The sequence below is a fragment of the Haliotis asinina genome, chromosome 4 (assembly GCF_037392515.1).
Source record: "Haliotis asinina isolate JCU_RB_2024 chromosome 4, JCU_Hal_asi_v2, whole genome shotgun sequence".
Classification (NCBI taxonomy): domain Eukaryota; kingdom Metazoa; phylum Mollusca; class Gastropoda; order Lepetellida; family Haliotidae; genus Haliotis; species Haliotis asinina.
In genome coordinates this window covers 43,086,857-43,112,600 of record NC_090283.1, presented here as the reverse complement: position 1 = coordinate 43,112,600, position 25,744 = coordinate 43,086,857, and the positions used below count along the sequence as shown (strand labels likewise).

The following is a 25,744-nucleotide window of genomic DNA, read 5'->3' as shown; positions in this document are numbered from 1 at the left end:
TGATATTGATATAGTGTAGTGGAACCTGTACGTATGTATGCTGGTGTGTATTTGTAGATTTCTTTTATGCGTATCTGATTTTGTACTCATAGATATTCCACTTCTATGAAACCGAATCTGGAACATACAAACCAGTGGTTGATAGTACGAGCAAAATCAGCTAATCCATCAAGTCTCGAAAACTGATCATTTAATTAACACAGGTGATGGTCACAATTGATGGAATCATTCGTAAAACGCTTGACCCACTTATTAGCTGAAGCCTCTATTTTTTGGTAGGTAACGTCAGCAACAAGGACCGTACTTTAACGTCATTTGGTATCGAACCAGCGACCTTCCGCTCTCTGGGCGGACATTCTACCCACTACACCACTTTAGCGGTCAACAAGCTTTAAGCTGTTAGCTTTGGGTGGCTTTAAGGGTAGGAAGCCATGACGACAGCCGCACGTAACGTGAAAGCCAAGACGCGACTTTCGATTCCTGTGGCCGATGTACAAAAGATAACAAGTACCTGCAGCGTGAAAAACTGCCGTAAATCGGGTTAAATCGGGTTAAATCGGGCTTAAAAGCGCCCCAGCGTCGAACCGGTTGAAATCCGGTCACTTCTGATGACATCACCAGATAGCCCTGGGAACCAGCTTGAAGTCGACGTGCAACATGTGAATGGGCTGTATATATTCAACGACAACGTTAATCAACAACACCCAACGTTTTTTGCCCCTAAGATAGGCCCAGCATCGGAACTTTTCAATAGTCATTCCAGTTCGTTTTCTGTTGTCAAGTTCATTTGAACTAATATCACGGATATCTAAATACCACAAACACCAAAAAGAACCTCTTTAGTATTTGACTAACTTTTAATTTAAATCTCCACTAGAAAATACAAGAGAAAAAACGTAAAGCTGAGGAAAGTAATATATGTGCGATTTGCTAATTTGGGGGAAAAACAATGCTATTCGGGGGAAAAAAGATTAGTACTTTTATTTGGGGGAAAAACAATGCTAGTCGGGGGGAAAAAGATTAGTACTTATATTTTGGGGAAAAACAATACTAGTAGGGAGAAAAAGATTAGTTCATACATTTTCGTAAAGCAAAGCGTTTGGAAACGTTAATAATAAGTTAGTAAGTAAATACGAGACACCTTTCTGGTTATTCCAACCTTCATTTTAGCCGGAGTAGGGGAAAGTGAGTGAGTTTAGTTTTCCGCTGCACTCAGCAACATTCCAGCTATATGGCAGTGGTCTGTAAATAATCGACTCTGGACCAGAAAATCCAGTGGTAAACAGTATGAGCATCGATCTGCACAAATGGGAACCGATGACTTGTGTCAACCAAGTCACCGACCCTGACCATCCGATCCCGATAGTTGCCTCTTACGACAAGCACAGTCTCCTTGTATGGGAAGCATGGGTTGCTGAAGGCCAATTCTACCCCCGAACCTTCACGGGTTAGTAGAAGAAAGACAAGATTGGTATTTGTTGAGGCATTTCCAATCGTTCAGCATGTAAGAAAAAAGGTTCGCCCTACCACCAGGTTTAGCATAATAAGATTCACCTTTACTCTGAACTATTATAGCTAAAGTGCGAGAACGCGTGCGTAAATGAGAGAAAAAGTATTAAACAGCTTTCTGGTTAGTCCAAACTTTCCACTGTAGGGCGACCTCTCAGCTTGGAAGCCAAAATGAAAACTGTTCATTAAAGTACACAAACAAAAGTCTATATAAAAATGGCATTATGTATAAAATGATAAATCATGATATTGCGTCACCTCACTGTCGAGAAATAGGCATTTACAGTTCCTACAACCGCTGCTTTGTATTTCTTACAAGAAGCGGTAGGTCAACATACAAGTAAACAATATTTCTTCAGAGTTACAAGCCCGGGGTGGGCTAACAGTGAACTGATCATACCTTTACACTGCACATAGTGACTGAAGCGTTTGTAAAATATGACAGTTCGTTTCTGTCAGCAAGCGTCTGAAGACAAGAATATGTCTCCCTCTGATTGTTGCCACACAATACACGTTCCTTATCCAGTTTCTAATAAAGAAATCATAAACGTCGCATTAGCACGATGAGCTTCTATTAATTGTGATGTTATTGAAACTTACAAGTCAAATGTTAAAGAAGTCAAATAAAACATTTGTATCAAATATCGAAGGCAATGGGTGACAATGACGTTATGCTTATGCTACACCTCAGTGGTATTCACCAGGTCCGTGAAGTGTATGTTCCAGTACATGATGGTATGATCAATGGCCATATCTCAGGATCATATATTTATAAATATATTTACTGCAGTTAATGCCGAATGATATCTTTCAAGACTGGAAGTTTGAATTCGTAACTGAGGTCGCTAGTGGCTGTATCCTCGATGGGGTGAAAGTACTGGAAAATTATTGTCCTCCTGAGAGGATACATAAGTCCCAAAACATTCAAGTACATTAAAATTTTCCACTGCTTACATTCCCGCATTTGTGTCCAATCACCTATGACTGAAGGGATGATGTAAATCCAGCTAGGACCCATGCAGGTAGCAAAGGTACCGTAAATTCCCACGGTTCCTGGTCTGGTGATCTACCTTCTTGGTGATCTTCTGCCTGTTTTCCTTTTGTACTGTCCATAACAGCTTGTCAACTTTTATAGTTCCATGCTAGTTTTAACTGTCTTCCTGAGATAATCTATTTTACTGCTCTTCGTTGGCCGTGTTTTACAGTTGTGAACTTGGTGTGTGTGGTGACAAGTTTATATCCTTAAATAGAATGTAGAATTCCGTAAGTCAATGATCAGTATAGGAGATGTTTCACCATTTATTGTGAGGTCAAGTGTGTTGATAAGAAATCACTGACCTATTTTTATAGCCGAAATGTCACTCATGAATGTTCGAATTCTTTTGTGATTGTCCGAAAAGGTACAATAGGTGTTTCAGTTACGATTTTGATTGGTTGACCAAGATCATATTTACTAATGGTTACTAATTGGACAAGCCGAAATGAATATTTGGAGGGGTGGTCACGTGACAGGATTATTACACCGGCTTAATTACGGTTTGTTTAACAATTTCCTACAGCTGATGTCACCTGGCCGTGACAACAGTAGTTGAGGCTAATTAGCTGGGGGATAATTAGACTGGATTTATTACAGTTGTGGTCTGGATATCTATACAGTGTGTTATTAAGACATGTACTGGTTCAATAAAAAATAGCTTGAGTTTTAAGCTTGACATGTTCAATGGTATTTGGCCTGTGTTAATGATCCTTGCCAGGTGCATTACATCAGTTTGAGCCATGACATGAAGGCTAATTGAAGTGACATTTCAGTATTGGCAACTCTTTAAAATAAATGTAAACGTTCAAGGCAAATATATACAAAATACATACATTCTAAAAAATATGAGTGGCAAATATATACAAAATACATACATACAAAAATATACAAATATGAAGAATACAAACATAAATTGTGCACTGTCACACAATGTAACATGAATTTGCAACTTTCCAGTCACAATATGCCTCAGCTATGGCCGATGTGACTATAAGTGTATCAACACAATAGGTACAGGAAAATGGGGGTAATCGAACACAAGTTGCACTACTGGCGATATGTTTTCTGTAAAGCTATTTGTGTTTTGTCTTAATATTTGAGGATCTCACATACACTAGAGTCACGAGGAAAGCTCTCCACCCATGCTGTTGATATGCATCTACTACAGATCCATGTGTTCATAGTCGCCAGTAGTATCACCATCACTGCAGTGCCTTGACAATCATCGCATTTTTCTCCTCTGTCATGTTGATGTCGGTGCCAGCTACAAGTCTCATGCTGACAGTGATCCACTTTGGGTTATACACCCCGAACATCGGCCACAGTGGTTCACTACAGTCTATATTGCTTAAAGTCGATATGACTTTCTCCTCCTTCACATCAATGAAGACAATCTTCTTCCTGGCGTCATCATAGACAACACCGTAATGTAGTGTGTGTGATGCTCCTGCTGTGTTAGGGAGACTGTCAGGGAGATGCAGTACGCGCTTCCCCTCCTTATATATCCCCCTGCATATCCCTCCGTGTACAGCACAGTGGGCGACGTTCATACAGTAGGAGTGAGGACCCACACGCATACAATGACGCACGTCCCTCTCCTCCTCCCTACATACTCCAATCTCCAGGATGAGCAGGTTGTCTGAGAGTGGTTTGTCCAGACTGACCCTGGTCTCCACCTCCCAGTACTTGGGACAGCCATCCTGGAGGAGGGGGACAGTACTGCATGTGCCGGCGTACTTCTTCAGTCGCCCCTCCCCAACAGGTCTGGTGTCCGACTTCCTGTTGACCAGGTCTCCGTCTGTGTTGATGTGGACGTAGTCGAGATTGGCTCTGTCTTTGTCATACTTCAGTGGTGTACCTACAACATATGAATTTAGACGTAAATAAGACATAAACAGTTAAGTTTCATACTGATATCTATGTGCAAGCTACCTTCAGTTGTTGGTGATCAATAGCCCATTTTACATGGTATTGTCTAAATACATGCTGACTGGTTTTAAGTCTTTTTGTGATACGCCAGTTTTTATACTGGTTCTGTCACTACTTATATTTATTGAGCACCTACAACATTTCTCGTCAATATCTGGCTGCAATATTGCCGATGTGACGTTGAATTTTAACTCACTCACTCACTCTATATGCACGAAATTCACATCTGTCCACAAAATACTGATATGCAGAGAGTAATATCATCAATGCAGACTTAAGTACAATCAATCTGCAGTGTGTTATATTTGAATCGATGATGTGATCAATATTGACATTGGTTCAAATCGACCAGAATATATAATTGTCAGTGTACATGATTCTTCCAAAATGAGTCAGAATGGTAAGACATTAGTCCGAATGGTCTTACAGGTATCAGAAATATAAACAGTGGTGATTCTGAATTACAAACACGGAACGATAAATAGATCACGATAATAACGCGGGTGAAGAATCGCAGGTGCAGGTGTACACCGTTTCATTATACAGAAGTGCTATAATGAGGACATTTTCGATTGCATGTCAAACAATGTCAACATCAGTGTCACGTGAGCAGGGAACGCATTTCAGGAGATTGTGTTACATGCTGGAGGGCGAACATGGCTCGCCAGGTTGATTGTTGAACAGGACACTGAGCTCTGCTAGTGTGACGGCTCTATGACTGCGGTCTGCAAATCTTGCAATCTGCATCAAAATAATCCAGTGATTGACAATACGGGTGTCGGTCCACGCAATACGAGAATCGACATACGAAGATATCCATCAACCAAGTCAGCGAGCCTGAGTGAGGGACTTTAGTTTTGTGTCGCACTCAGCAAAAGGTCCCGCTATATGGCGGCTATCTGTAAATAATCAAGTCTGGGCCAGACAATCCAACGATCCAGTGAATTTATCAAGAGTATCAACGAATAATCTCGAAAATTAATGCTTTCTCGCTCTTTATTGTGACACTCAAGGTCCATCTGGGCAACATCACTTCCTAAGAGCCGAAGTCGATTTTCCTGCTCTCACTGTCCAAAGCACATGTTTGCAGACAAACAACTGTTGTCAGTTTGACTCTGATTAAACGCGAAAATGACACAACTAACTTTCAATTTTGTCTCTATATGCGTCTCAATGCTGTTTAAACATTGTTTAATGTTAATATAGATGGACCTTGAGTGTCTGTTCCACAGGTTTTTCTATAAAGTTAAGTTCTCATGCACTAATAATGATGATGGACATTGAAACATGTTTACAAATTGACCGAAAAGTTCAAATTTCTTGTTTTACGCAATCACTCAACATGTCAAAAATAAGTGAGTGAGTTAAAATTTAAAGTCACATCGGTAATATTTCAGTCACATCGTTACCAAACAAGTTGTAATTTCATCACAAATACATGCAACTTATAAAAACCATAAAAATAAGGAACTGAGAGCGACCAAAGTACATGTAATCGCTCACGTGGCCTTATTTATTTCAAATCACTTTGTAATATTCTTAGAAATGCCGTCATTCATAAAGAGATTCTTATGAATAAGGAAGTAAAAGTTGCTGTCTGTCAATGGACGCAAACGACAACACTATTTAATCTGTTGTTACAACATATGGAGATTATTAAGATTAAATATATTTAGATAGAGGTAGAAGTGACAGAAATAACATTAATGTAATCGCCAACAATCTGAAATCTTCACAACACATGATATTTTATCTCACAGCAGTCTTTTGTACGTTTCTAAACAGTACGAAGACTGCCAAATGACTTCATGACTTAAAATGTATACAAAGCTAGCCCAAATCCGATAGCCAGCACCTACTGCAAATGTTTGCATTTACTAGTACATATGGCAGACAAAATGTAATTGTATCTACCTAAATAGCACTTAGTAGAGCATAAAAACGCAGTTTACTTCTGCAAACACGTCTGCTCAAAGTGCAGCAATCTTTTCTATATTTTCTCATCCGAGACACTTTTTATTACAAGCGTTTGGTCCGGCTTAACACGTTCTGTCAGAAGCACCTTGCACCTCTCAAATGTATCTTGAACTGTATTTAAATACATAGATTGATATCATATCTCCCGAAATCTCACTTTGGAGTGTTACAAACTGTCACATGTAAAGATAACCCGGTCCGTTTCACAAGTTCACAATGTATCTTAAATTCTATTTATATCCATGGATTAGTGTAATATTTACCTAAATACGGCTTCACAGAGTTTCAGAGCGTTGTATTTGAAACAAACACGGTGCTTAAAGTGAACCCTATTTTCTATACATTCTCAACATGACACGGTATCACAAGCTTTGCTTGGCCCGAGCTCCCAGAAGCAACTTAACCTTAACCCATGTATCTTGAATTAAATCCATAAAATGCCAAGTGAAGATAACCGGTCCCTTAAAGTGAGTGAGTGAGTGAGTGAGTGAGTGAGTGAGTGAGTGAGTGAGTGAGTTAATGTTTAACGTCACATCGGCAATATTGCAGCCATATCGTGACGAGAATCAGTAATAATATACATAATAGAGAATGGTAAGAACCTGTCAATGAAGGACAGTAAAACAACTAGACTATCACAGACAGACATGTAAAACTAGTAATTAAATCTAAAAACTCTAGAGGACGAGACAATACAAAAACAGGCTATAGACCGCCAACAACGGAAGGAAGCTCACCATACTAGGGTACATGGAGACCTACAGTACCTTTGCTACCTGCATGGACCGTAGCTGGATTTACACCATCCTTTCAGCCGTTGGCGATTGTGTGAAAGTTTAGCCAAACTTTTAAAAGAACAAATATACTACGTTTAAAATCGGGTAAGCAAACATTAAACTGAGAAAAGTTTTGGGACTTCCGTAGTCTCTCAGGAGGACAATAATTTTACTATACTTTAACCCCCTTTGAGGATACAGCCACTAACAATACCAGTTGCTAATTTATACTACCGATAATTAAAATGCATCTATCTACAACACATTAATCAAAATTCAGTCATGAAATCAATTTCTTTTACAAATACAATAATTAAATGAGAACTAACAGTGGTAAAAAGATCCTAAACGGTTTTTACATTGAAGTATTTATCCCTTGTGATTGAGAATTCAACACAGTCAAGCAAGATATGCTTGACTGTGACTCTCTCATCACAAGGGATACAAAACGGAGGATCATCACCTTTTAACAGGTATGCATGTGTATATCTTGTATGGTCAATACGACATCGTCGCATGATTACCTCCTCAAATCTGGACTGAAAACCCAAGTAGGTATAACCAATGTAGGGTTTTATTTCATGTAGTTTATTGATACCCACTTGGGTGTCCCACTTCTTTTGCATCAGATCACGGATAAAAGATCTAATGGTAGCTTTATAATCTGAATATGGAATAAGAAGTGGTGTCACAGGTTTGTTGAGTGCTGCCTTGGCAGCAAGATCGGCCATTGTGTTACCAGAAATGCCTACGTGACTGGGTAACCAACAAAAGACGATGTCGCATTGGCCAGTAACAAGATCATTATACAATTCAATAATTTCTATTAAAAGTGGATGTTTACATGATAAGGTTTTAATAGCCTGAAGACAGGAAAGAGAGTCTGAAAAGATTATGTATTGTTTATGTTTCGGGTGTCTTTGAATGTATTTAAGAGGCGTTAATATGGCGTTTGCTTCAGCTGTCAAAATAGAGCTGTTTTCCGGTAATCTAGAAGATATTGTTCTGGATCCACTGCGCCACCATCCTTGGACCCATCTGTAAATAAGGATTTATAATTGCCATATTTATGTTTTAAAATTGATTATATTCTTGTTTATATTTTAATTCATTAGTTTCTGATTTTTTAATGATGTTAATGTTAGGTCCACTTGTGTCCTAACCAACTGCCAAGGAGGAGAAGAAAGAAGACGGGAAGGAGATATACTTTCCAGCTCGATGCCAGCAGAAGAAATGAATGGTTTAATTCTGTTCCCTAGAGGCGGGACAAGAGAAGATTTCTTGTTGTATAAATCCTCATAAAGAAGACCAAAAACACAGTTATATGCAGGGTTAGACTTACTAGAATAGAGTTTTGTGACATATTGTAACGATAATTTTATGCGGCGCTGGTTTAAAGATGGTTCATCAGTCTCTACATAAAGACTGGCAACAGGAGAAGTAAGGAAAGACAAGACACAGTCTCAGACCTTGATGGTGAATTTAGTCAAGTATTTTCAGGTTGCTTTTGCAAGCTCCACCATATACGATGGAGCCACAATCAAGTTTGGAACGGATTAGTGCCCTGTATTATTGAATGAGAGTTTTCTGATCCCCTCCCCACTTAGTATTCGCAACAACTTTCAAGTCTAGGGCCTTCAGGCATTTATTTTTCAAATACTTTATGTGCGGTAAAAAGGTCAAGTGGTGATAAAAAATTACACCTAGGAATTTAACTTCATTTAAAACCCGTATAGGTGTGCCATCTAAAACTAAGGCTGGGTCTCTGTGAGGTTTGTATTTCCTACAGAAGTGGATACAGTTTCTTTTTAACTTTGAAAATTTAAATCCATTTTTTAACGACCATTTATGAATTCTGTTTAGACATAATTGTAACTGCCTTTCAGTAGTATTCATATTTTTACTACGACATGAAATGTTACAATCATCCACAAAAAGAGATCCATCAATGGAATCATTTAAAACCTTAGAGTGAGTGAGTGAGTGAGTTTAGTTTTACGCCGCACTAAGCAATATTACAGCTATATGGCGGCGGTCTGTAAATAATCGAGTCTGGACCAGACAATCCAGTGATCAACAACATGAGCATCGATCTGCGCAATTGGGAACCGATGACATATGTCAACCAAGTCAGCGAGTCTGACCACCCGATCCCGTTAGTTGCCTCTTACGACAAGCACAGTCCCCTTGTATGGCAAGCATGGGTTGCTGAAGGCCTTTTCTACCCCGGGACCTACATGGGTCTAAAACCTTAGAGAGACTATTAATTTTAATGCTGAACAATGTGACAGATAAAATACTGCCTTGCGGGACACCATGATCCTGATAATAATGATCAAACGGGGTAGATCCCACTCGGACTTGAAATTGCCTGTCAGTTAAAAACTCGGATATGAACTTAGGCAAACGGCCTCGTAATCCAAAATCATACAAATCTTTTAAAATGCCATATTTCCATGTAGTGTCGTGTATGCCTTTTCAAGGTAAAAAAAGACAGACACTACATGTTGATTATTGATAATTGCATTTTTCACAAGTGACTCTAATCGAACTATATGGTCAGTGGTACTGCGATTTTTCCGAAATCCACATTGAATGTTAGATATTAAATTATTATATTCCAAGTACCATGTTACTCTGTTATTGACCATACGTTCCATGGTTTTGCAAACGCAGCTTGTTAAGGATTTATAGTATTCCCAGAAATTATTGAGAATCATGTTGCGTCATGTAACTCATTACGATTATTAACTTCTGGCGTTTTACTTACATAAACATGTTAAAACATCATCCTTTTACAGTCTCAGTCTTGTTTTAGTACTTTGTTAGACCTCCTCGCTCAGCAATGCATGCCTGAATACGCCTAGGCACACTACCCATCAAAGTTTGTAGGTAATCGTGTGACAGGGTATCCCAATATTGGACCACCTCGGCCTTCATATCTTCAATATTTCTCAGTCCCTTTTGGTTTATTCTGTCCTTCATGACTCCCCACACATTCTCAATTGGGTTTAGGTTTGGGCTGTAACTGGGCCAGTCTAAAACTTGAACATTTTCGCCCGACAACCACTGTTTTGTGTAGTGCGCAGTGTGTTTTGGGTCATTATCATGCTGGAAAATCCAATCATCTTCATACAATGTTTGTGCTGTCGGAAGAAGGTGACCATTTAGAATGTCAACGTATCTTTCTTTCGTCAAGTTTCCCGTGACAACACACAATGGCGTCACTCCGCGAGCCGAAATGCCACCCCACATGTGAAACTCCGGGCTATGTTTTGGTCGCTGGTAGATAGGTTTGACAGTATCTTTGGTCCAAATTTTCACACAGTTAGGGAAAAGCCAAACAGAACTTTCATCCGAAAAGAAAACATTATCCCAATCTTGATTTTCATGAGCCCGACACCAGTTTAAACGTTTTTCCTTTTGTGCATCTTTCATCAACGGCGAGGGAATTCCACGTTTTTTCACCCAATTAAGTATCTGTAATTCCTGCCTAACTGTTTCATTGCGTACCTGAGGACTTCCTCTGCTAATCATTTCATTTCTGATGTTCTCAACACTTTCCAATTTGCCCCTACTCACAATCTGCCCAAGTCTTCGGCGATCCACATCACTGAATTTCCTAGGCCGACCTGCCCCTGCTTTGTGCTCTATCCCAGTTCCTGTTTGAATATTCTTCAAAGTTCTGTATACTGTAGACAGAGGAATACCATGTCTACAAGCTAACACTTTAGCATCAGCCTCACCCCTTTCAAAATCATCTAGAATGAGCTTTCTTTTCTCTCTTGCTGTAAATTCTGCCATGTCAACACAGGAAGCCGTCTGCGCAGACAAGGGAGATAACTCTTGACGTAATGAGCTGCCTTCTAAGCCTTCAAGAGTTGTCTCCCTTATTTGCCCAAGTTCAGCATGGAGCTCATGAACAGAAAACAATTCGTTGTAATCTTCTCCATTATCCGAATTGAAATTTATAGTTTTCTTTTCCTGCTGTCTTTGATATTTTTGAAATTGAGGTACATAATTTGAAGAGGAAGTATGTTTAGCCAAAGTTTCACCAAGTTTGTTAGCAATATCCGATTTATCAGTCAATAATTTGTCATCGTCTTTAAGATGGTGAATGCTAGATTTAGAACCCTTACCTTTGATTTTCTGGATCATGTTCCATACCTTATTCATTGGCGTACGTGAATTGATTTGAGATACATAATTTTGCCAAGACTTTATGTTGTTTAAAGGTACGTCGCGCTTTAGCATTTAAAATTTAAAATTTGTTGAAGTTATGGATCATAGGATGGCGGCGGAAATAATTCTCCCTTTTCCTTGCCTTCCTAGCTTGTTTGCAGTCGTTGTTGAACCATGGTTTACGGATGTGGGGAACCACAGAGGACTTCGGAATACACTCATCGGCTATAGTGGTTAGGGCATCGGAAAAGCATTTGATAGGATCAGGAACACCATTAAAAAGTTCAGGTAGAAGTTTTTCTCTGCATAGTGTTTCGTATAAAGACCAGTTTGCCTTTGTAAAATTCCATCGTGATGATGGAGGAACATCAGTAGGGTTTACAGGTTGTAGAATGGTAGGGAAATGATCACTACCACAGAGGTCATCATGAACTGACCATTCAAATTCATTAATCAGAGTGGGGTCTGTAAGTGACAAATCAAGTGAGGAGTGTGTGCCAGTACCAGGATGTAAATATGTTTTAGAAGTATTATTCAAAATACACAAATCATTGGCGGACAAAAATTCTTCCACAATCTTTCCCCTACTGCTGGTATGCGTACTTCCCCAAAGGGGATTATGTGCGTTTAGATCGCCCATTATAATACAAGGCTTTGGGAGCTGGTCATAGAGTGTTTGAAGTTCATTTTGCTGAAGAGAATAAGATGGAGGAATTAAAGAGAGCATAACGTGATAACAATGTGCATAGTGATACGAGCAGCCACAGCTTGAAGAGGTGTTTTGAGAGAAACAGGACTGTGAATTGTGCCTTGTTTTACCAATACTGAATATCTTGTGATAACAATTGCAAATCATTGAAATTGTTCCACCCGATCTCGAACGATTCCTCTACTTGAGTTCAGTGTTCTGTGCACTTAGACAACAACCTGTGTATTCACAAACTGCTTAAGACAGAGCAGATTGACAGATTGTTGCCTCCGAGCACATTCAACTAACAATGAACCATTTTGAAAACAGGTGACATTTTTCACTTCTCCGCAGGCACCTTCAATACCCTTGGAGACAGCAAACGGGTTGAGTTTCAGTGGGGTACCGTCAGCAGAAGCAACAACGATAAACCTAGGCCAAGAATCAGATTTTTCAGTCGATATTTCATCATCAGAATCAACATGTCGACGTTTGTTAGCTTTTGCAGAACCAGAGTGAATGTGGAGTGACATGATGGGATAAATACATTCGACAATTCAGTCAACAAGGACGACATTACAGTTGAAGCCAGCCTGTACCACCAGGGCTACAGAGGTGTTATACTCCAGTGAATAGAGACATGAATAGCCATGATATCTAAAAGAACATATGCCAGGCTGGTTCGGCCCATGACACATTTCTCAAGAAACATAGAATTTAGGGGTCAGTATCACCAGATTGGTCCATGATCCACCGCTTTCTGGCATAGGACTCTAGGCAATTATTATTTACAATAGAATACCCTCAATATTCAGTGTCAAAATACAATGTAAGGAATATATATTGTCAACATGAACATGTCCATGCTCAGGGCATGGCATGACCAGCCGATTGATAGAACCAGGCTCCTCGCGATCAGCAATGGGGTGCTATGGACCTTGCTTGCTGACCCGGGTCCACACGGGGTTTGGCGAGCTCTTAGCGTTACCCAGCACCCACCACGAGGAGGTGGCTCGCCGCGGGTGCCCCCTTAAAGTGAAGCCCTGTTCGCTCTCCATTCTCGACATAGTCTTTTTGTATCCGAAATGTGTATCCGAATTAACTGAAATATTTGTGCGTATTAAGTTCTGTTTCATTTAATGATTCCAATTTTAGACGTAGCCCCGGTCAGCCAGTTCTCAGGAAACTCGTCGTCATGAGTGTTAACCGATGTACACGTAATAATCTTTATATAGTACGCGTTTGTGGGTTCAAATTGATCACTATTATCAAACGTGTATGTTGCATTTATCACATTTAGGCATGGTGTTCAGTAATTGATATATTAGACAATAATATATTTGGCCCGCCGTAGCCCGGCCCGGCTCGGCTATAGTTTTAAGGCCTCCCTAAATGCGCCTAGTCCTGGTTACAAAATAATGTACAGTGGAAGCTGTGTGAACCGGCATTCATTGGGACTGAGGAAATAATCCGGTTTTGTGCCGGATTGTAGAGCTGATATGTGAACAAGCCACGCGGGACTGAGGTTTTATACCAGTGACAGATGCCGGTTTTGCAGCTTCCACTGTAGTTGTGTGCCGATTCTATCATGAATAGACTCCTGTGTGTGAAAAGACAGACCCCTTTAATGACGCCGTAGGGAGCGCTGTCGGCACAGGTACTACAGAAATGTACCCCTTTTCTGAAATGTACCCAAGCCAAAGTAAATGTAGAAAAACGTACCCGGTACCCTGAACGGCAGACGAGTCCACTTTTCTCAAGTCAAACCGAAACCGGTTTGTGGTGGTGTTCCAGATCATCCGACATCCAGCGCTTTCTGGCCATCAAAAATCGTTTTATTTGCCTTGTATTCTAGCGCAATCTAATATGGGTCTGATATTATAAACTGGCAGCAGAAGGAGGGTATATTTTTCCTCACGAACACGCACTGTCATGTTTTATTTTCCCCGCGGTTTGAAAGACAGGCATAAAAGTACGCGTTCGTGAAACCGGTTCAGCGCTGATTGTGATGCAGAATAAAATCGTCCTGGGGTACGATGCTGTACATTTATTTTGGCCAGGGTACACTTCTGTATACAGAAAGGTAAATGGGGTACATTTCTGTTGTACCTGTGCCGACAACGACCCCTTCAGCTTTAATGACATATATGATATTCATAACTTCCATATGTCCTTAAAACAGATGAAATAGTGTTACTGTTTGAGCTCACTGACGTTCAGTCAGCGTTTGTTAGCGCACTGTTTTGTGTGCTATTGTTTACTTCAATTTCAACCGTGAAATTTATACATTTGACTTGGCATCAGAGGTGTGTTTCTTTAAATGTGTAGCATTGCCAGACCAGTTAGACCAGCGCTCATTGTTGCGCGTGACTTATGTTTTCACCAATCAATGTTTGTTTGTGCATTGTGTATTCATTGTTTTGTATGTTATTCTTTATTTTGCCTGTCCTGTCTTTTGGGTGAGTGCGTGAGTGAGTTTAGTTTTACGCCGCACTCAGCAATATTCCAGCTATATGGCTGCAGTCTGTAAATAATCGAGTCTGGATCAGACAATCCAGTGATCAACAACATGAGCATCGATCTGCGCAATTGGGAACCGATGACATGTGTCAACCAAGTCAGTGAGCCTGACCACCCGATCCCGTTAGTCGCCTCTTACGCTGTCTTTTGGGAGTCGTGTGGATTAATGAAATCCCTAACTAAGTCCTTTGTTCGTTAATTATCATTAGGTTTTGCACAACATGCCGTCAGTGAATAAGGTTGCGGGTAGTATATGTCACTGCCTTGGATTCTTTATCGAAGTGATGCATGTTGTGATCATAATGTAATCAGATGTTTCATTTTGGTACCGATCATCTGTCAGATAGGCTACTCGCTATCTTTGCGTCATTAATTGAGGTGTGGATTTCAGGGCTGCGGCAAGAGTATGTGACACTGAAAAGAGTGTTATTTCAATACTTTGATGTACAAAAAATAATCTGTTAAAAACATTCTACGTCGCCAGGTGCCCCTGTACCCTGGGCTACCCACGACCCTGCAAATGACTTTCATGACAAAAAATATAAAACAAATGTGAATTCACAGGGACAGAATTTTGATTTTCTTCACTTTACGTTTTGGTTGGATGTGCGTTATCAACATCACAAAGAACACCTCGTGGTTACTGGCATAAATTAAGTTCAGTCTCCGTCTGTGAATTGCTCATTTGGAAATTGACTTTTCTTGTCTGCAAAACCCTATGATCGGCCCGTCATCGTTTTCCCGAGTTTATGTTGTTAATCAGACATGACCCAGGAACATTAAACCCTCATGATGCATTACGCATTGATAACACAGTACCACGCCATCACTGAACCTGGAGCGTCCGATACTTCAAGCGTGAGATAGGTAACTTCGTCGATCCTCCTCAGTCGTAGTATACTTCTCATCCAGAGTATTGACTCACTAGTGTAAATATAGCCACTTACTTTAGGCGACTGTTTTAACATGAATTTTGCAAATTATTCCATACTATTTAAACATGAATTGTATGTATTGTAAAACAAAGTCGTAACCTTGAAAAAAATCAGTGAAAATTGGCGAATTCTGAAAACTCACCTGTTCACATCATGTACGGTATTTGTGCATGCTTGCCAGCACTTTGATTCATCTGCAAAAGTTTGCAGTTGGTTCCCCCAAGTGAGTGGAGAAATCAATCTTCGATGAAGCCACGTAAAAACACTGAACCATTTACTGACTGTTTCTTGTGAGTCGAAACGTTTGATGAAAAGAATATATGACGTTGAAGTTGACGTTGATGTTGAAGTGGTGTGTTGACGCTGCATGTTATTTGAGTAAACATACTCACACTTCAGCACCATAGATGTGTCTGCAGTTCCTGACTTCAGCGAGTGAACACCACATTCTCCAGTCACACCTGTAAAATATGAATATATCCATATATGTATGATGTATGTGTATGATAAATGTAAGCCTCTCGCAATAGCTGTGTCGGTTGTACGTTTTTCGATTTATCGCAAGGCTGTTTTTATGTATCAGAATCAAACAGTTATGATACCATCTGTTAACGACGATTTAGTGATTCCATGTTTATCATATATGTCAATATGATTACATAATCTGTTACAGTAAGGATGTAAGGTTAGAGGGACAAGGTTCATGTTTGCCACTTCAATGATATTGTAGATACAAGTGAAGTCGTCAAATATATCACAGATTAATGTATTTGGGAGGCACATGAAGAAGCGTAATGCAGTCTTACCAAGTAAGACGTCCATGTTTTTTGAGAGTCTCTTCTCAATGTTTTCCTTTTCGGCAATCAGCTGTAAACATTGCACCTAATTCTATATCAAAACATTGGTTCGCTCGAGGGTACAGGGTTTTCAAGCCATGCAATAATTAATTATAACGTTTGCAGTCTATATTAAGAATTCAAACAGAAAGGATTGTGAGATTTCACCACTGAATCTGTCCATAAGGTTTAAGTCTTTAAACATTATTGTTTACATTCTAAACAACTCATCCGAAACATACAAAGTATTACAAAGGCTGCATTCACTGCACATTTAAAAAGTTTTCTTTGATTATATATTAAGATGACATTTAGCGATATTTTCTAGGCGACACTTATTCTAGAACAGAAGGGCAGATGCTGAGATGTCTAAAGGAATGAACGAACGTAAAATAATTTAGCCAAACCGATTTGAAGCTTTGGATGTCTGAATCCATTTTCGTCTTCAGTTCTGTAATTTCCTGCAAAACACCAAACACAGAAGCAATTTGATGGGCTGATGCATCCCCACAGTCATGAATGCTGTTTTGGGATTCTGTCTAAAATTTGACAGTATTTTGATCAGTTTGTGATCATGAAATTATGATGTTCCACACACTATACTCACCATTTTGTGTTTCCTCTCCAGTTCTGCCATGTACTCATCATGGGTCTGTGTATCCTTGTCTGAAACAACAGGATAATGTTATAGATGATTAAAAATATATAGATGACATATCTGAAACGCGGTGTATTTTACACCACTAAAATGTTTCAAACAAAGCTACCAACATACATGATGGATCTGAAATTAGAGAAACGTGAAAACAAAGGAGGTGTAAATAATGCAACATGTAATATCACAAGAATCTCACAGATACAAACAAAAATTAACGTATAAGTATGTCCAGTTTGAATACCTTTAAAGGATTCAACGTTCCCCACATTCGTCGTAATGGCACCAAATACTGATATAACTGATTTCAGTTCTGACAGTCTGTCTGTCTTGAAGACAGCTGGTAGTACAACATGTGTTTTAGGCCTAACATCTTCCAGGCAGCTTCGAGCTATACCTCCCACACGACTCTTCAGTTCCAAGATGTGTACTTTTGGGGCATAGTGGAGGATTTTTTCGATGTAATCTGAAACATCAGTGCATGTCTCCCTGTCATTTTGAATGGTGGAGAGGATAGCCTCCTTTGTTGCCTTGGCCTCCTTTGTTTGACGTTCCAGATCGGTCATAAGTTCACTTTCTCGTTGCTCAAGAAGCGATCGCAGAGTCTTGAGGGTGTGACCAATATTTTCTTTCAAGGTGTCGTGCGTTCTGTCAGTGAATTTGATTTCTTGTCTGACGCTCTCCATGTGTGTTGTCTGACGAGCCTGCAACTTTAGTAGTTCATCCTTAAGGTGGTGGAATTGCTTCGTTACTGCATCAGCAGCTACACCCAACTCCTCAACATCATGGTCTGCATGACGATGCAGTTTACATCTCGCACAAATCAACTTCTGGCAGCTTGTATCAAACAGATCCAGAGCGTTGTGTTTATGGCTGCTGCAAAATGTTGGAATGTTGGAGACGATCGGTACCATGTCACTGAAGCTTTGAAGTACATGTTCTCTGAATAGCTTAAACGTGATGTGCATATTCTGGCAGTATTCACAGAGTATCTGTTTACAGTCCTGACACCAGCACACAGCCTGGTTGCCGTCATTATTTGCACAGAGGAGCTCTGCGGGGCGATGTTTGACTGTCAGGTGGAAGATTTCTTTCTGTCGCACTGCATCCTTCTGAAGACTTGTGTCTGTGAGGTCGACCTCCCTGTGACACGTGGAACATGATATCACACCACCAGCTGCAGATGTCAGACACGTTTCACACACAGCGTGTAGACAGGGCATCAGATAGGGGGCGGGGCCTCTCAGGGTAAACTGCAGCTGACAGACAGAACACTTGGGAAATGTGTCATTTCTGGAAGACAGAAACCTGAAATAAGTCACTCGAAGATGAAGGCACGTTTGTACCTGTAACATACACTTAATAACCAAACAATCCCTGACCGTTTCCACAGATAAGATGAAAAGATGTGTGACGGACTGAAGTGAGTTAACCGAGAGGCTTCAGCCACGTTGCATGTGCATGTGCAATATAATGTGGTTGTGTAAAAAGGCTTTGGCATGATGACCATACATTTCGTGTATACGTCATAATTTAGCATACTTATAAATCAAGTAGGAATTTGAGCTTGTTGGTACAGACTGAATGTTTTTCTTTTTTGCAATGCAAATGATTTTTTAGTAGTTCTGTGTTTCTCTGCCCTAATTTGTTAAGCTGATTTCACAAGTTTAAAGTCCTGAGAACGCGAGACATTATAATAAGAACTGTAATATGCATTCCAATAAAATCCCCACCAACCAAAATTTGGTATCTACGTGAAACACACAAACAAAAAATAAAAATAAGACTTTCTGTACAAGTAAGAAATATGAATTGCGATACAAGGTGACAACCTGTGACATAAATGTAAAGAAATCTAGCGAAGATCCATTTACAAAGTATGGATCTTTTAATGTGTATTCTCATTTAATTAAATTACAGTATTAAACGTGCTGCAAGTAGATAAATGTTCTATTATTGATAGTTTGCAACAGAGATAATTAGTGGTAGTATCCTCACATGGGGTGAAAGTTTTGTATAATTTTTGTACGGATATCTAACTTCCAAAATTTCAACTTCTCTACAATTGTCTTCAGGTAAGGGGATGATATACTTCCGTCTTGGGTCCATGCAGGTGGCAAAAGTAGTGCAAGTTCCCATTGTCCCTAGTATGGTGATATACCTTCAGTTGCTCGCGATATATAGCATGTTTTCATATTATATTTTTCTGTTTAAAAGTCCACTTTTAGAGATGTATGTTGCTTTACATTCTCGTTGTGCAATTATTGTGTTACATGTATACTGCCTTCAATTTCTAGTCATTTGGACAGCACACAAGGCTCTACTTACAATTTTTTTAAAGTGTCCGTGGAACTTACCACATCACTATCCAACGGCTCAGCGATATTGCTCAAGTTACAAAACGAACTGGTTGGTCAGTCCTCATCAGCCCGAAAGCGGGAGGCTGGACCAATGACTCTTGAAGACCATGAAGGGGGCGAAATAGTTTCTAAGGAAACTGCTCCATGTGACGCAAATGACAAAATGGAACTTTCGTCAAAGAACGAACTTAGGTCAAAGAAAGATAGAATTGGCAGCAAAGTTGTGTCGACCTCAACAGGCGGTATTTGCAAGAGTGGCACTATCGTTATGCCTAATGCACATGGCAGGGAATACAGTGTTTCCATTGTAAAGGCCGTGGAGAAAATGGAACAAAATTAAATATATTTGCACGCCTTATCGGCTGTGTTAGATGAAGTTACTGAACTACAGAAACACATTCACTTTGGCAATGATGACGATGAGGATAATGGTGACGAATCTAATTCCAGCTTCTCCAGTGGTACTCAAGATGACCCCTTGGCAGCAGGCTGAGCGGTTGGCAGTGATAAGGAAGATGCAGATACTTCCCCTGAAAAAATGCTGGAGCCCAGTGACAAACCTGTAGTGAAACCCCACATCATCAGCAAACTTGCCGACTCGTTCAAGTTATCCGAGAAGACAGGCGCAGAAGATCCTTGACTAGAAAATTGCTTCAAGTTAAAGTCTCCTCGCGTTAGCCTACAGATCCTGCTGATCATGGGCCCTAACAGCCGATTGGGGTATATTTAAACCCAGAAATTCCAGGAACTTTTGTTTTTGCTAGCTTTTATTCAAGACGAGTTGCCCTCGAGCACTCATTTGGCAACGAGGTTCTGTCACCAGTTGGTAGTGGTTAAAGTGAAATAGACTTTGTGCTCCTTACTAGTCAGTCTTAATGTACTAATCATATCGAACTGATTATTATGTCAGGGAAAGAGGATGCAAACTGGTTCGATTTTAGCACAGTATTATTTCAGTTTAATCATGTACATTTAGTCTCTGTGAACTTTGATATCAATATGCTATCTTAGAATGGTATGCTTTTTGTTATCAAAGCTTCAAATTGTTGCCACACGCAACAGTAGTAACATTCTCAGACGGTTTATTTGTACCATCATGAACTGTATTATAACAACCATTACTGGACAGACTTACCATGTCTGCAAGTTGTTTCTTACTCCACAAGATGTCTGTCCATGATTGGACTTTGTTACATATTATCCTTAATATATGTTGTTTTTGTTGTTTTGGTTTTTTTGCCAAATGATCTGTTACTGGTCCTGTGAAGTTTATACTGTGGACTAACTTTAAAACCTCACGTGGTCTCTCATTTTATCGGGTTAAATGCCACACCCTCCTTGATCACACGACACACCCTCCCTCCCTTAAGGAATATCATCCTACTTACTCCACCAGAAGCTGTTTACACATGTTGTTTATTGGATCGGGCCATGCCGTCGTGTTAAGACAGAAAGTAAGTCTGCTGAGCACTCGTGGACACAGGGCTTGACAGCCTAACATAATTCATGACATGATCTAATCTATTTGAGTAACACACAGTAAAGGTAAAAGGGTAGCCTTACTTGCTTGACTTTCTGGTGGAAAGGGTCAAGTGGCTGAGGTCTGTAATTAAAAGAAAATGGATCGGAACAATTAACTCTAGTAATAAAGTAAGCTATACTGATATTAAGTTTTAAGTGGTAATTTTTCTGCATATGCATATTAATCAAGAGAAGTAGTTTCTATCACCAATGCAAATAGTTTGCCAATTATCATTGAAGTTTCTAGCAGTTAGTGTAGTTTGTCAATAATCATTGAAGTATCTAGCAATTAACGTATGTTGTAGTGTATATGGAAGTGTTAGGAAACTAAATCAATGTATAGTGCTACCAAAGGGTGTACATATACAAACAAACATATTTTTGATATGATTATCATTGACTCCATAGGGGATAAATATCACAGATGTTGCTACACTTATGGTTATAATACAATTTGAACCACCAGAAACTGGATTTCCTCCTTCAAACAACAGTATACACATTTCAAACTATTCCTACTTACCCAATGCTTCGTTTCTTTTTTCATAGTAAAGCTTCTGAGTTAATTCTTCAATTTCCTTTTGCATTTTCTCCTTTCTCTGGGCATGCAGATACATCAGTTTTGATAATTTATCTTCATGACGTTGGTTGACTTCACTGATCGCTTGTTGATGGTCCTCTTCCATGGTACGTAACTGTTGTCGCATTTCATCAAATTGGGTCCCCAACTGTTGACAGGATGATAACAAAGACCACATATTTGGAAACACGAACACCAGTATTTGACTATGGAGAGTGAAGCTAAATTTGCACAAGAAAAAAAATGGTGATTTACAAAAATTTACAAAATGTAGATGTCATATTTACAAACATTTACAACGATTGTAAAGGTGATGTTTACAAGGCTTGTAAACTTTTGTAAATTTAGGAAGGATTTTACCACTACTTCTTTCAATTTTGCCATTTCTCAAGAATCCCCATGACTCTGTATACTTACTAATTTATTTTTTTTTTTGTTCTGTTAGAGTTCTTACTGTTGATATGCAGAATAGATCTTCATATGTGACATATTTATTCATGAAAACTGAATGGAATAATGGAAAGGAATAAGCCATAATTTGTATAGTCCATTTGTGCTTTATATCAATGCAACTGCGTCTGGTGCATGAAAACATGAAAGTTGATGTGTACGGCCAGCATTGATCTGTATACCAAGTACTTGTGACTGTTAAAACAGATGTCTTGCCTTTGTTCGAGATCATCATCCCAAGCTCATTCCGGTGATTTTACCACTCTACTCCGTGGGAACTATATGCATTCTCTAAATAACACCTGTCACCAGACCTTTTATGTTGGTGCTCATTAACGGTGTTATGCAATTGGCGTATTCAAGAAATCTCATAAACATGCCAATAGATAATTGGTTGTGATGTCAGTACGTGTGGATTGGAGCAAATACTCAAATGAATTAATACAAATCATTGTGTAACAAGATTTATATAATCATTTACAAGAAGTATGTTACAGAATATTTAAATGGTGCGTGCCGGTCTATCATTTGTTTGTTTACATTGTTTCGGCGTACATATTTTTTTAATTTATCATTCATACATAAAACATAACTTACATAACTGTACACTCTGTTTTGCATTTGGTAACTTTCGCAAATATAAGAAATTCTTAAAGTGCTACTCAATCATACATCATCGGTGTCAACAGTGAAATAGTTCACTTTATACACAACTGCCTCAACAAAATGGGAAAAAACATTTCCATACTCTGTCATGGTCTTCCTTTCTGCTTGAAGATGTTTTTTGTCTTTAGTCTATGGTTACTTCGGTGAGCATCCATAATTTTACTATCAAGACACCAAAAATAATTATTTTACCAATAACATTCTCATAAATGCTCTATATTAATACAATTAGTTTGTATGTGTGGAATGCACTTTACAAAGGTAAATAAACCAAAGTTCTAATACAAGATTATCATATGACAAACCACGAGGTTAATTCTTAAATCATGTTTAGTATCAAATCTAAAAGAAGAAGTGAAGAAGAGGTAGGCAGATCTTAAGATGGACAGATTATTAAGATCAGATAATTCACTATTTCCATATAAGATTGTCTTCAAGCTTTACCCATGTTTGTAATTCAAATTTATATACATATGTGACAACACATGCTGCATTTAAATTTTGTATTGTATGTTGTATGGTACCGGTGTCGATATAAACTGTAAAGCTGTTCACAATCCCATTTCATTTTTTTTCAATACAAAACAAACACAATAATTAAGCACAAAAAATGAGATGTGTAAATCATTCCCTCTGCTGGTGATGGCTGTTTGGGATTAGTTAAACGACCAAACCCAGTTGAGCATGCCTTATAATCCTCTTACTCTTAAAATACACAACTTCAGTCCAAAGAGGATATCACTAGTGGGATTATTTGGCTTATTTGGCTGTTAGTGTTTTGATAACGCTTAGTCTTGATAAACAAAAGTCTATTTCAACAACATGGTCAATTGGTAAAATTCATATTAAAGTGACATACCTTTATTTACATGTTTCACAAACCGTTGTGTACACGTGCACTGTCCATGGTATTTCTTGGTTGGAGAAGTTACAGAGAGGAAGAGTAACTCAAAGTAATTTGATGACCTTTTGAGATCTAAATACATATATGAACACCCGTTTGGAAAATGCAGTTGATCATTGCACACCAACATACGGACATTTTTGCTGTCGTGAATTTGAGACTTTACATCTACAAAGCCGTTCAGAATGTCTGTCAGCGATATTTCTTCAGAGGGCACATTCAGCTCAGGTGAGTATATTGCAGATGACGCAAGTATATTATTTGTAAAATCAGTAAGGCAATCCTGATGACGCCATGTGTTCCTTCAGCAGCATGGTTGTTGAGAAATCTTACACTCAAGACTACCATATCATTTAGCAGGGAGCTCAAAACACAGAGCAGAGTCGTAGAGTATCCCTGCCATTCAGTAAGTGTTTAGTATATTGAATCACGATATGAGAACAACAGCCCGACTAATTGGCTGATCAAAGGTTTACTACATGTCATAGATATCCTTCCTGGGACTTAATCAGGCTATGGGGGTGGAATATATTCCCCAGGTAACACCAGCTGTTTTTTTATGGTTGAGCTAAAGGATTACCTGTTGCATGTAATTTCAATTGTAATGTATAATTAGTATAAGACTGATTTTGGACGTATTCTTACAGACGTAAAACGTTTTGTTTTATGTTTTAAGACATAGGTTTCATAAAAAACAACAATGACGGAGCAATACAGACTAATCCCAGTATTTATGCATATACGTATTTTGGGTTCCAATATCACACGTCATTATATGGATGGAATAGTGACCTTAATAGATATATCCTTTTCAAAATCGCTGAGGCATTTCAAAATCAAATTTAACACAAATATATTTTAAAAACTAAATTGATTGTTTATCTCTTTGTAAATGTTTGTAACGTTTTCCGACAGGAAATACGATGTTGTATTAGCAGTAATTCGACTTTATTTAAGACTTTAGTTGTAATACCTGCTAGTCATTTTGTTAGGTTTTTCAAAATGCTAACTGCATTTTTCCCATGAATGTACTTTCACAGACAACAGTGAGGCAGGCTCTACGGAATGCTGAATCTGTAAGAGGAATGACCCTAAATCCACAACAGATGTAAGAATATAATTTAATATGATTTAAATACAGTAACTGCAAGAGTTTCAATGCATTAATGCATACCAACAACTACAGGGGCATTTCCCTCATTGACTCACTGTGTAAAGTATTTACTTCATTACTGAACAGTAGGCTGCAGACATGGTGTGATGAAAAAAATGTGTTAGGTGACTTTCAAGCAGGTTTTAGACCTGGCTATTCTACAGTAGACCATATATTTACCCTTAATGCTATTGCAACAAAATATTCATGCAAAAGAAATGGAAGATTTTACTGTTTGTATATTGACTTTAGTAAAGCATTTGACACTTTAAACCACAATATTCTCTTAAATGCATTGAAAGATGTTGGTGTGTCAGGCAAATTTTTCAACATTGTATCATCCATGTACAACAGTCTGTCTGCCTGTGTGAGAACAAGCACTGGTTTGTCTCAATCATTTGCATGTAATATCAGTACTCGACAGGGTTGTATCTTAAGTCCTCAGATATTTATCATATTCATTAACCATTTGTATACATTATTGGAGGATGTAGGTGGCAGAGGGGTGTTTATTTCACACAATGTAGATGACTTGTATGCCCTAATCTTTGCAGATGATGTTTCTGCTCTGGCAGATAGTTGTAACCAGTTGCAGTTAAAGATAAATGCACTAAAACTATTTTGTAATAACACAGGTATGTGTGTAAATTTGAAGAAAACTAAGGTAGTTGTGTTTAGACAGGGGGGTCCACTTAGGTCTTATGAGAAATGGTACTACAAGGGAGATCCTATTGAAGTAGTTTCATCCTACCGTTACTTAGGTTTAACATTTACTCCGAAACTTGTATGGAGTAAGGCGCAAACAATACTAGCATCCCAGGCAAACAAGGCAATATTAGCAATTAATGGTTTGCAGAGGAAAGTAGGTAATATTTCCTGTCCAGACCTCTTTAAGATATTCGATTCAATGATTACCCCTATTTTATGTTATGGTTCAGAAGTCTGGGGATTATCTTATTGTAAAACTGTCGAATCTGTTCATCTTGCTTTCTGCAAATATTTTCTTAAAGTCAACAAATCCACTTCATCAAATATGGTTTTAGGAGAATGTGGTAGGTATCCACTAC

The 25,744-nt window shown here is 38.8% G+C and overlaps 1 protein-coding gene across 1 annotated transcript in view; it reads right to left on the bottom strand.

Annotated features, from left to right (window-relative positions):
* Nucleotides 1–3,747: 3,747 nt before the first annotated feature.
* Nucleotides 3,748–25,744, bottom strand: part of LOC137281585 (uncharacterized) — a 28,485-nt gene continuing 6,488 nt past the window's right edge. Inside the window, exons 4-11 of the mRNA XM_067812916.1 lie at nucleotides 21,448–21,652; nucleotides 20,967–21,006; nucleotides 17,288–18,336; nucleotides 16,996–17,054; nucleotides 16,772–16,849; nucleotides 16,359–16,434; nucleotides 15,945–16,013; nucleotides 3,748–4,403 (exon numbers count right to left, since the gene is read on the bottom strand). Coding sequence (XP_067669017.1) covers nucleotides 3,748–4,403; nucleotides 15,945–16,013; nucleotides 16,359–16,434; nucleotides 16,772–16,849; nucleotides 16,996–17,054; nucleotides 17,288–18,336; nucleotides 20,967–21,006; nucleotides 21,448–21,652 — 2,232 coding nt within the window. The remainder of the gene's footprint in view (nucleotides 4,404–15,944; nucleotides 16,014–16,358; nucleotides 16,435–16,771; nucleotides 16,850–16,995; nucleotides 17,055–17,287; nucleotides 18,337–20,966; nucleotides 21,007–21,447; nucleotides 21,653–25,744) is intronic.